The following is a 13,054-nucleotide window of genomic DNA, read 5'->3' on the forward strand; positions in this document are numbered from 1 at the left end:
CACTACACTTTTCCTTCACAGATTAAATAAATGTTAGAGGTCACAGGAAACAGGAAAGGTCTTGTTAATCTCTGCTTGAGGAGGGAAATTTTCAAAATAAAAGTAAAAATTTGTAAAAATTTGTTTTTAATGAATGACACGTTTTGTGTTGCTGCAGTGCTAAAGCTCTGATCACCATTTCCCATGTTAGACGTTATCTGCCTCCATTATGTTACCCCATAAATAACATAATGGACTTTTCCAGTGGAAAATCTGAAAATGGGATAACCTTCAGATAGATTTGCTTCCACAAAAGTCTCGACAGACTTCATTCTAAACCTGTTGAAGACCTTCTCCATGATGCGCAGATGTCTGACTCTCTCACCCACACACACACACACACACACACACAGTGAGACAAACTGCCTCTTGAACAGTGCAGACCAAACAAACGCACCGGGCCTCATGCATTATGAATGTACATTTACACCGGCGTGCTCTCATGGGGATGAGTTTTAGCTCCACGTCGGCTACACTCACTCACTGGCGTGTCCGATGTGTGTGTGTGTGTGTGTGTGTGTGTGTGTGTGTGTGTGTGTGTGTGTGTGTGTGTGTGTGTGTGTGTGTAAAACCTCTGCTGGACACAAACACAGAGGCAACAGTGGAGTCTGTGACTGACAGCTCCGTGTCAAAACCAGCGCTTTAAAAAAAAAAACTGAAAAATATTTTTTAAAAGACGTTTTAGTTTCGGGTGTGTTTCTGTAAAAGACACCCCCCCCCCCCCCCCCCCCCCCCCCACAAACACACACACACTCCCCTCCGGTGTCACTATCCTTTATTAGCGACGTCACGGGTTAATGGGGATATCGATTTTACTGTCCGGGAGCTTGTAAAGTGTGCGCGGCGGGTGTCAGGGATGAGAGCACAAGCACAAGTTTAGACTCAGAGGTGACATGGATGGATCGAGATTCCTTTAAAAGAAGCCAAACCAAAGAAACTACAACAATAATAATTATAAAAATAATAATAAAAAAAATGTGCTTATGAAAAATAAACTACAGGAACCTCATAAATACAAATTAATAAAAGTGTTTTAATCCCCCTTCTTATTTTGATGGGAAACAAGCCGGGAAATAACGTTTATGTCATGCACGCTTCTAACACCGAGGAGCAGAGATTTAAGCTTCGTGGGGAAAGTTTGCAAAGGTCACGACACCAAGTGGCAGGTCCCGCTTCGAGGCCCAGAGCTGTCTCCACAGCAGACTGAGTCTGATTTATAGAAAAGCTACAGCATTAATGTTGTGACCTGAACGGCCAAGATCGAGGCAAAAATAAAATAAAATAAAATAAAACAATATAAAATACTTCACGACTATCAGCTGCAGTTCTAACCTTGCATATGAAACGCAACTCCACTGTCATTTTTTAAATTTTTTTTTTTTGGGGGAAAAGCTTCCAAACAATAACAATAAAACTGAAGCACTTGTTAATTATTATAAGAGGAAAAAATGTAACAATGCCCTTAAAGTTAGAAACATCATAGAGCCAAGACTCAGACTCTCCAAAGAAAACCTGTCATGTTGTCTCTTTCTGCTCTGTTCTGCGGCATATATATAATTAAAGTGACCTCGCATGAGATATTAATCAGCAGTGCTGAACACAAATGTTGCGCTCGCGAGTGCATGTTTCAAACTTGCAATCAATAGAGACCTTAATAAACATGATGGTGGATATGACACTCTACTCGCATTCGGTTTTGAGTGAATCTGTTTCTTTTTTTAGTGTAAATAGAAGCATTTATTTACAGGCCCACGCGTGCCACGCGAGGAAAGAGGGGCACTGGTTTCCTTTTCCTTTTTCCTGAAAACTGAATCCATTTTTGTTTTCTTGTTTACCTTATAATTTTATTTTAGTCTGCCTAAATGAACTCGTGAAACAAATCTATTTATTTCCTTCTCTGCTTATACAGTAAACAGCCCGAGTCAGAAGATAATCACTGGTTAAGACTCGCTTACAGCCGCCAGGCAAACACAAACAAGCCGCTGAACAAACGCACCACGAAGCAACACTAACACACAAAGACACACACATAAAATAAAAATAAAATGAAGAAATGATAAGTCAGTTAGTTGGAGTTATTTAGCACTAGTGCGCACTGGTTTAAGATAGAGTCTGCAGTGTTAGTGCGTGGTGTAAGTGTAGCAGGGCTGGCTCGGGTTATCTGTGAATGGGCTCTTTATTGGAGGCGCGGAGCGGGGATTTGCCTTTTATTCGCCTCGCTATGGAAACGCGCTCGACGGCAGAAAAATGTTGACGCGAATAAAAGGAATCGGCACAAGGAGCAGTTTCTAGAGAAGCATCTGTTACACTTAGAAACTTAGACTATCGAGAGCAATACAGCCCCCTCTCAAAGTCCCTCTCCTGTCTGCTTTATGCACCACAAAAAAACCCGCAGACTTCATCTTTGTAAAGACCAAAAAATGAAAAAGAAAGAGAAAAAAAATGTTTTTTAAATTCAAATTTAGTTCGAGTAAATCTGAATTTAAAATCTTAAATTTTGTTCAATTTTTCGTTTTACATATAATTAATTATTTGGTTTTTTTTCCAGGAAGATCCTTTTTTTTTATTTCTTTTGAAATGGAGACCCCCGTCCTCCAAAATCAATTCACGGTGCGTGTCATTTAATATGACACGTATGAAACTGCGGGAGTCTGCTATTGAAAGCCGCTGCTAACGCTGCGCAATAACTTTATATTTTGCATTTAATTCTCTCCCCCCCACCTCCAGTCCCATAACAGCTCCAAACGAAGCAACCCAATTCAGCAAACTAGGCCACTGGAACAACACTGCCATTCACATCAAATATTCAGCCACTTTCACCCAACTTCCACAGACGCAGACACATAAGGAATTTATACGTAAGGCCGCAGCAGAATGAGAATAAAGACACGACAAAACGTATCTGATTAATTATCCTTCCATCCACAGGCGAATCTACTGCACCATGTAAGAGTTAGGAGCGCAAACATCCTGCCATCCTCACTGCTAACTGCCCTTCTGTCACCCCCACCCCCCACCCCACCACGGTTACCGAGGCCCCGTCCACCCTCCAGCACATCCCTGTCCGAAGTTCTATAGCCCGCGGTCAGCTCACCTTGCTCCGGCCTCCTCCTCTGTCTTCCACCAGCAGCGTGTAGCTCGGCTATACTCGGCGCTCTTTAATGACTTTCTGGTGGCTGCAGCCTTCTTTTATTTCTTCTAAATGTATGAAAATGTATGCAAATTTAAATCAAGCTTAACCTGGGAGCTCGAGCAATATATTTAATGGAATTTCAGACCAATAAGGGGATTGCGACGCAGTCTTCTAATGGCAAATATAATTACGCCGCTAAGTTAGCTCGCTGATTTGCAGATCTTTTTTCCCCCCAACTCTGAGAAGACCTGATGAGATTCTTAAACACTGGGAGTGATAAGTGTCTACTGGCTGTGCTCGCGTTTATCTCTTTGAACGTGTGTAACATGGAGACGTTTTCCTTCTGGGAAAATGTGTCAGGTGAGCAGATGTGGATTTTGGGCTCTTGTAGAAATATAATTTCATATCTCTATGTGTTTTATAAATATTCCAGTTTTGGAGAGAAAGACGACAAGAGTAAAGTCAAACATGTGTGTTATATTTTCACAAGCAAAATAGCTCGGGATTATGGATAGCCCGTGCGTAAAGCAATTTTGCCTGAAACACTCTCTCCAGACGTGTCATTCTACAAACACCTGAGGAAATATTCTCCAAGTTAATAATTAGCAGTGAGAACTGCTCTTAGTTTAATTGTATCCTTTTAAATTAAGTGCTGGCACGTCTAAGAAATGCCATTGCGCTTTAATCTCCTTCTTCGCGTGCGCTCAAGGGTGACAGGAGCGGCAATAAACTCGTGCGTAAATCAGTTGGAAACTTTAATTAATAAACAGGAACTGCGCTCCACGCTCACATCATTCCACAGCCAGACCCACTGGACCAGCACTTCGACACACTTCCGGTTCGACAGCCTGTAAACCTTTTCCTACCCGCAGCTCTGCTGCCGGAGGCGGAGGTTTCGGGTGTGCGCCGTCATTGGCGGAGACGTGTCGTCACCGCGTCTCGGTCGGACTGTGAGTGGTGGTGGAGGCTGTCAGTCACTCCCAGGCTGCTGCTGAGCCTCCGGAGAGAGGGAGATGTCAGAGGCTGAGCTGCTCCCTCTCTTCAGTAGCATTAGTGGGGTTGAGCAGCCAGCATGGCCACAGCTGCCTCTAGCCCCTACACCCTGCTCAGTTCCAGTCCCATGATCCACCCGGAGAGCCAGGCCATGCAGCCTGCTAGCCCCTACAGAGGACATCAGAAACTGCTCCAGAGTGACTACCTGCAAAGCGTCCAGAACGGGCACTCCCTCGGGCACCAGTGGGCAAGCAACCTGTCGGAGGGGAGCCCCTGGTCGGCCTCCATGGAGCAGCAGGACGTGAAACCGGGCCGAGAAGACCTCCAGCTCGGCATCATCCATCACCGCTCTCCGCACGTAGCGCATCACTCTCCTCATCACAACAACCATGGCAACCACCCGGGAGCCTGGGGGACTCCGGTGTCCCACAACTCCTCGATCACCAGCGGGCAGCAGATCAACATCTACTCCCAGACGGGCTTCACTGTCAACGGCATGCTGGACCACGGGGGGCTCACACCTCCACCCAACCCGCAGGGCCAAGGCATGCACCCGGGCCTCAGGGACACACTTAGCCCCGAGCACAGCGACCTCGGCGGACACCACTGCCACGACCACTCCGACGAGGAGACGCCGACTTCGGACGAGCTGGAGCACTTTGCCAAGCAGTTCAAACAGAGGAGAATCAAACTGGGCTTTACGCAGGCGGACGTGGGTTTGGCTCTGGGCACGCTGTACGGTAACGTCTTTTCCCAAACTACTATCTGCAGGTTTGAGGCTTTGCAGCTGAGCTTTAAAAACATGTGCAAACTAAAGCCGCTGCTGAACAAGTGGCTGGAGGAGGCGGACTCGTCCACGGGCAGCTCCAGCAGTATAGACAAGATAGCAGCTCAGGGGAGAAAGAGGAAGAAGAGAACGTCCATCGAAGTGAGCGTGAAGGGAGTTCTCGAGACGCACTTTCTCAAGTGTCCCAAGCCTTCCGCGCAGGAGATCTCGTCGCTGGCGGACTCGCTTCAGCTGGAGAAGGAGGTGGTGCGCGTGTGGTTCTGCAACCGGAGGCAGAAGGAGAAGCGCATGACGCCGCCCGGAGAGCAGCCGCCCCACGAGGGACCCTATTCTCACAGCGGGAGCGCGGGAGACGCCTCCTCGTGCCATGATCTCTGACCGAAGCACCTGGAGGAATCCCCCCGACGCCCCCACCCCCTCCGACACACACCTCCACCCGGTACAGACTCTCGAGCGCTCGGACGCGCGGTGGCACCTTGTAGCCCTTCGCACCTGTCCCGGTACAGACTCGCCCGGATGCCTCCAGCACTGAAACAATAACAGAGATACCTGTTCAGCCTTCGTCATTGTTTTTCCTGCCACGAGGGCATTATCCTATAGCGGCATATCAAACATCACATTCCAGATCACCTTTCTTTTTCTATTTTCTTTTTTGGGAGAGCCCGCCACTTTTTTGTTTTCTCTCCATCAAGGATATACATACAAAAAATGTGCCTAATAACCTGCCAGCGCCTTTGGTTTGTGTGTGTGTGTGTGTGTGTGTGTGTGTGTGTGTGTGTGTGTCACCGTTTTTAACATCAGCTCGGTAATAACGATAAGATGGGACTGATGGTTTTGTTTTTATTGTTGTTTTCGTGGCTTTCCTCACACACGCCGTGCTCCCGTTGTACCCACGATCGGCGGCGTGGAACCAGTAATAATAGCAACAACACCAACAACAACAACACCAATAATAATAATAATAATAATAATAATAATAATAATAATAATAATAATAATAATGTTACTGTTCTTAATTGATTTGTACCAGCACCAGAGGCCATTTTTTACACTCCACCTCACGCTTCCCCCTCGGGCTTTTCCAACGCTTTAGTTCTCCTCATATTTACAGTCATTTACTTTGTAACGTAGAAGATCTGTATTTTTTTTTTTTTTGTGCATTTGCAACCTTAGGCCCTCATTCCAGCTGTACACCCACTCTACATGACTGTTGGAGGACTGTTTTGCTTTCTTTTACTTTTGGCCTGTAGCTTACGAGGGTTGTACGAAGCCACGCGCAGTTGCAGCTCTATTTATTCATTTACTTCTTTTTTCATTTCGATCATCTTCGACCATTTAAACTGTGCGGACTCTGAAAAAGGACAAGAAAGAGCCGAGAGTCTAGAAAGCAACGCTATACACCTGCCTATAATTTTAATGTACGTTCACTATCGAAATTTTATAATCTTAAATACTCCTGTTATTTGGTTTATTTCTTAAGTATTTTTTCGAATATTGTACAGTTTTATATATTACCCTTTTGAAGTCATTAATTTAAATAAATGATCTTAGTTATTCACGCACTTGATTAGCAGTGTTTTAAAAGAAAGAAAAAAGCAAACAAACACGCGAAAAATTTAAAAAACAAAAAACAAAGAAAAAAATTATTTTCAATAAGACTGAATGAACTGTTTCGGCGGTTTTATTCCAAATTTCAATGACAGCTCAAGTAATTATTTATTTTCAGTATAAAGCTTGTATTATGTTTTTGAAATAAACTATGTATGTTGTAATAAAACATTTCTTGCTACAACTGCTCACTGTCTGAAGCAGAAGTCAGCTTCTGATTTTTGTTTTGTTTTAGAAAAGTAAAGACTATTCAGAAGTTGTTTTTTTAAATCACATCTTCCTCTTATTGTTATGGAAACAAAGCAATAATTTAAATGAATCACAGCACTTTAAAAAAATGATATTGCTTTTAAAAGCTTGTATATAATGTGGAGCATTCTGTGTGGGAAATGGTTCGAGCTGAGCTTGTGATTAATTCTGCAAAGTCACCAGTTCAGTCCCTTAATGCTGCGTTCAAACTCTTATATTCAGGTGAATTATATTGTTAGGCGGCGTAACCTTCACTTGGCCTCAATGTCATGTCAAGAGGCATCTTTTGCCAAATAAATAACAAATAAATAAATAAATCCCTACAACTAACAGCTGTAAAATATCCAGTGGTTCACAGAGACCCTGCAAACTGAGACGCTTTCTCCTGCAGTTCCACTGAAATGTTATTGTCCGGGCCCTCTGCCCTTCTCAATCAGACATGCGTGATTTATCGCCTGGGCCGCTGGGCCTGACAGCAAAACACAATGACACACATATACTCAGACACACACACACAATCAGAAGCAGATGAATCTCATTTCAAAGGCTATGGCTGTGTATAATTGGCCGTGCCAGGACAAAATAAAGCTGTACTCCCCCTTTAGAAAAACGAAAAAAAAACATCATAATGCCCCAAAATAATTTAGGGATGGTTTTGGAAATAAGTAGATACATTCAGTACTGCTTAAATGATTCAAAAATAGATCTGGAGAGGGAAAGTGAAAGAGGGAGAGGGAGGAGAGGAGAGGCGGAAGGGTGCTAGGCCTTGCCTTGAAATGGGGAGCCTGACTGGAATACTAATGTGTCTGAATTTATGCATCTCCTCAGTCTGCAGCCCTGAGAGGGGGGTGGGGGAGACAGAGAGAGAGAGAGAGGAGAGGGAGGAGAAGGGGAGAGAAAAGGGTGTGAGGGTGGAGGTGAAGAGGAGGAGGAGGGGGGGTAATGTAGAAGAAGAGAAAAGTAAAACCATGGCTGATTGATTCTATCCATCTATTTTAGTCTGAAATAATCCCCGGCTTCTGGGAGGAAGAAAATGACCCTGGAAGGAAGGAAGAACCCAGAAGCCGAGCAAATAAAGCAAAGCAAGCCAAGGTCCACGGCGGCGCTGCGGTATCCTTGAGCCTCTTCCACCTCTCCTTCCCCATGCAAACCCATCCAAATATGTTTTTAAAGAGTAACCGACGCCTCGGCGTGAATAACTTACCAGTTTTTAAAATGATGGGGAGTTTGTGTAAAGGATATTGAGTAAAGAAGAAGAAGGGAAAAAAGATAACAGGTGCAAGATGAAAGCATACTTCAGAGGTATTGAATGATGAACTTCAGGTAATTATTTTTCAAAAAAAAAAAAAAGGAGAAAAAAACGCTTCAGGTTGGCTCGGCTCGGCGCTCTGGCAGATAATTGAGCTTCTGAATCAGATCCTGAGTGACTGAGTGACAATAGAGAGGCAGGAGTGGTGAAGTTGTGCAGTAGCAGTTTTGGAGGATGAGCAGAGTTGTTTACTTGCAGGTTATAATGGGAGCAGCTGACTCACACCTTTTCTTTTTTTCATAATTACATCTCTTCTCTAACCTTTTGTTCTCTTTTAATCTATTCTCTCTTTCAAAGAATCTGTCTGAAAGTTAAAGGGGTTTTCCTGTATTTTTAATACTGTTATTTTTGCCCATAATCATAATAATATTAATACAATCTGTCAAGCTCAGTGAAGCGATTGAAACGCTTTGTGATTAAAGTAACTTCAGGTGGTGCAAGGATTCTGGGGAAGGCAGGAAAGAGCAGAAGGGGCTGATATACTGTTTGCAGTAAAACGTTGGAGGTTAAAGCAAGGACACTCAACATCACATTTCTCTTTAATTAGACAGAGCTGCAGTCTATCTGACATAGCAAGAGCACAGAGAAGAGCCAAACAGCAGCACCACATGAGAGGATGGGAGTAATGAATGTCGGCTGCTCGTCTGCCACGTGGTTCTTTCACTTTTGGACACCAGTCCTGTCTCTTCCTTTAACTTAAAGTGTATAAAATGATCCGCTCTCCTGATGTTTGCTGTGTCTGCTGCGTTACCTGTCGTACTGCGTCCTATCTTAGAACTGGATACCTGCTGTATTTGACCACATGTGACCAGTTCAGCCCCTCATTTTTATTTCTCTTTTTTTTCACTTTTGCTTGATCCGAACTGCCTAAAACCTGGCAGGATTTGTATGAAAAACATATATTCCTACCAAAACTTTAAAATAAAGTTCAGTAAACATGACCACAATTACGCAGACTAAAGAAATGTAAAAAATGACAATGTTTGATAAAGGAATAAAAAGAAGTAAAGCAAATAGTTATTATTATAGTGGATGTTTATGGAAAACGATCCAAAGATTTCCAAGGAGACAAGAAAACTCTTCAATAAAACACACCTTACATCCTAATAAGAATCTGTTAGGACCGAGTGGTTCAGTCTGAGAGGCCTCAGGTGAAGCTAGAGGAAGAAAAGAGGGAAAGATTTGATTCATTCTTCATAAATAAGCTCTGGATTCAGAGCATAAAGGAAAAAAAGTTAACTTCCTCTCATGGAAATTGATTTAGTTGTTTTGGAGTCTTGTCTTTACGTTCCTATTTGTTAGCAGCACGTTTCACACTTGTTGCAGGGCGATTATAATGTACACCACAGCATTTTTCAGCCTCTGCTTGTAGGATTATAACCTCCTGGTCCTGCAGGAGCACAACGTCTCAGTGAGACAGAGCAAACTTCACAGCTGCTTTATCGCTGCTGGTGCTGATGCACTGCAGGACAGTCAGCTCTGTATACCTTCCAACTGGATGGTGGAGAGACAGAAGAAAAGCAAGCAGGGTGAGGATGAGGAGGAAGAAAGGGGGCGCATCTGCAAACAGGTGTAAGCTGAAATCAGTTTCACCTCCTCAGCTCTGGTATTGTGACACCAGGGTCGGCAAACTGTTAGGTTGGGTGGGTTTGACTCTTCCAGAAAGGATTGCTCCATGTCTCCTGGCAAAAGCATAAATTTAGTTTTTGTACGTGTGAGTTTTCCAGGTTTCTCACATGAGTGGAGCCACTGATGAAGCCCTTTAAAATCCCAGAATCACTAGTGTGCCCTCCCCCCCCTCACACCGGGTCAGTAATTAATAATAAAAATCGTGTCAGTGGAACAGCTGCCTCTGACATCCGGTTGCTCCTCTCTGTCTAGGCTGTGTCATTCATGCCTTTGCAGTCAATTAAAGCTATATTACCGCTGTGCCGTGTGATCCATCAATTAAGCAACATGTGAACACAAAGCGATACAGTACAGCTTGACATTTTCCAGGCTGCACTTTTTCGTTAATGTGACGTTAGGGTGGTCACACGTGGCCCACGATTAAGCTGTACAAAGTGCCAGGTTTATAGGGGAACCCACGAACGTGGAAACACACACAGAGAAGAAAGACCTGTTTGTGGCGCAGTGAGTAAATCACTGTGTCTGATATCTTCATTTGAGACAGGGGGCTGATCACCGCTCGTCCTGCTTGTTCCACATTAACTCATTATCACACGCGCTCACTCCATTAATTCTCCCGCTTTTATTAGCTGCAGGAGCGCGCGCGAACACGCGCACAGTGGGCCGACGACAGCCACTGCCTCTACCTCATCTGACAGCTAATGGCTTCATTAGGAGCAGCGTGTTAATTGGCTGACTTTGGGGAGACGCTCGTTAATGAGGATAAATAGATTCACACCTGAGCGGGGCGCTACCCAGCCACAGCAGCACTGTGGGAGCCGAGGAAGAGACGCGAGTGTGGGCTGCAGATACGACTGCATCGGTTTGAGTGAGCGGAGAAGAGACCTGTCCCGCTCTCCTCCTTCCTCCCTGCCTAAGCGCTGTGGTGTTTTCATTGCCAGGCAGACTTATTAGCCGAGTGGTTGATTAGCACCAGGAGGCCAAAACAAAGAGCAGTATGTCAAAGCAATTAGCCCCACTGTTTACCTCTCAGCTCCCACGATGACTGCAAAATGCATCTAATCCAGGACAGAGAGAGAAGGAGGGAGTCAGCTCAGACAGTTTCAGGAAAAGGACAACAGCTGGTCCCTGGGCCAAAGTGTAAAGTGTGTGTGTGCATTGTGATGGGAGCAGTCCTCGTGCCTCAATCCATCTGCTTTCCTGCCTAGACCCTCCATCCTCTGCTGTCTGCTCGTGACAGGTCCGACACGCAGACACGCGCTTCTCCTTTAACACGCCACTGCTTAGAGGAGCTCATATCCTCAGGGGAGCGGTGGTGCGGTGGCAGCACCACCTCCCCCACTGGGGAGGTGGTGCTGGTGAGGTGGGCAGACAAAATGGAAGCAGGCGAGACTGATGATTTACATCAGGGTAGGAGGACAGGGATCCAACCTGGGACGCTGCGTGTTCAACGCTTGTGGAAGTTGGCATGTACTGGAAGGTAATACCACCTAGTGGTGGCTAGAACCCGCTGCAGGTCATTGATGTTTGTTGGGGGAGGCAGGGGAACAAAGGGAAGGAGAAGCGGCTCGAGATGCGCAGGTATTTTGGAAAGAACAGGTTCACTCAAGTTCCCAAACGAAAAACTTTTTTTTTCTCACACAACTGTTAAAGCTATTTTAGTTGGAACATCATTTAGTTTTCAACAGGACAATGACCCCAAACACACCTCCAGGCTGTGAAGGGCTATTTGACCAAGAGGGAGAGTGATGGAGTGGCTCTACGGTCACCTGACCTAAACCCAGTCGAGATGGTTTGGGATGAAATGAACCGACAAAAGAGCCAACAAGTGCTCAGCATCTCTGGGAACGCCTTCAAGAGTGTTCGAAACCATTGCTGGCGATGAAGAGTGTGCAAAGCAGTAATCAAAGCAAAGGGTGGCTATTTTAAAGAATCTAAAACATGTTTGGAGTTATTTCAGACTTTTTTGTTTACTACATAATTCCACATGTGCTCATTCATAGTTTTGATGCCTTCAGTGAGAATCTACAACGTAAGTAGTCATGAAAATAAAGAAAAACCATCAAATGAGAAGGTGTGTCCAAACTTTTTGACTGGTAGTGTAGCAGAGGGTGTTGTTAATCAGTTTCAATTACTTTGGTGTCAATAAAATTAACAACAGGTGTAGTAGAGGGGCAACAATGAGACAACCTCCAAAACAGGGATGCTTTCACAGGTGGAGGCGATTGACATTTTTCCTTCCTCAACTCTTTTTCTGTTTGTTTTTCACTAGAATTACACTCAGGGTGAGTATCACAATGGTTCAACTGCTTATTAACATCAATATCTACACAGCCAGTCACATGGCAGCGACTTAATACATGTGAGGTCAAGACCACGTGCTGAAGTTCAAATTGAACATCAGTGGGGAAGGTGATTGAGTGACTTTGATTGTGGCATGATTGCTGGTGCAGACTCAGGCTGGCCTGAGTGTTTCAGAAACTGCTCATCTGCTGAGATTTTCCCACACAATCAGGTGATAGAAGATAAAACAGACTGCGTTGAGCTGATAGGAAGGTAACAGCAATTCAAACAACCAGTTGATACAACCAAGATGTGCAGAAGAGCATCTCTGAATGTCTAACCTAGAAGCAGCTAGGCTAAAGTAGCAGAAGACCATGATGGGTGCCATTTCTGTCAGCTAAGAATAGAAAACAGCCAACAATTTACTAGGGTTCACCAAAACTAGACAATAGAAGATTGAAAACATCATCTGGTCTGATGAGTCGATTTCCGCTGCAACATTTGTATGGTAGGTGAGAATTTAAACCCTAAACTATTAAACTATTGCTGTTGACCGTCATTTAATGACCAGAGTGTACTCATCATCTTATGACTGTTTTTCCTGCAGACTGCTACACCATGTCATATAGTTTAGATCATCTCAAACATGAGATCAGTGTACTCAAATGTCCTCCACAGTCACCAGTTCAATATAGTAGAGCACCTTTGGGGTGTGGCGGAACAGGAGATTCACATCATGGATGTGCAGGTGACTGTGCGATTGCATCATATCAACATTGAACAAAATCTCAGGAGTGTTTCCAGCACTTTGTTGAATCTGTGCTACAAAGAATTATTAGATAGTACAAAAGTGGGTTCAACAGTACCTGTTGTTTCTGCTCTTCAGGTATTCTAACCAAGTAAATCAGAAGGATCACTAAAACTGAAGTTACCTCTTCACATGAACGCTGGCTCTGTCACACTCATGTGTTAAATCTGCCTCAGCGCTATGTAACAAAGCAGCGCAGACCACAGTGGATGCATG

The 13,054-nt window shown here is 44.4% G+C and overlaps 1 protein-coding gene across 1 annotated transcript; it reads left to right on the top strand.

Moving 5' to 3' along the window:
* Positions 1 to 4,153: 4,153 nt before the first annotated feature.
* Positions 4,154 to 6,879, top strand: LOC102778357 (POU domain, class 3, transcription factor 4-like). Its single transcript, XM_006781777.3, has one exon. It carries the CDS (start codon positions 4,245 to 4,247, stop codon positions 5,328 to 5,330), a length of 1,086 nt encoding a protein of 361 aa, XP_006781840.1. The 5' UTR covers positions 4,154 to 4,244; the 3' UTR covers positions 5,331 to 6,879.
* The last annotated feature ends 6,175 nt before the right edge of the window (positions 6,880 to 13,054 follow it).

This window comes from Neolamprologus brichardi, chromosome 2 (genome assembly GCF_056152115.1).
Source record: "Neolamprologus brichardi isolate AB-2024 chromosome 2, ASM5615211v1, whole genome shotgun sequence".
Taxonomy (NCBI): domain Eukaryota; kingdom Metazoa; phylum Chordata; class Actinopteri; order Cichliformes; family Cichlidae; genus Neolamprologus; species Neolamprologus brichardi.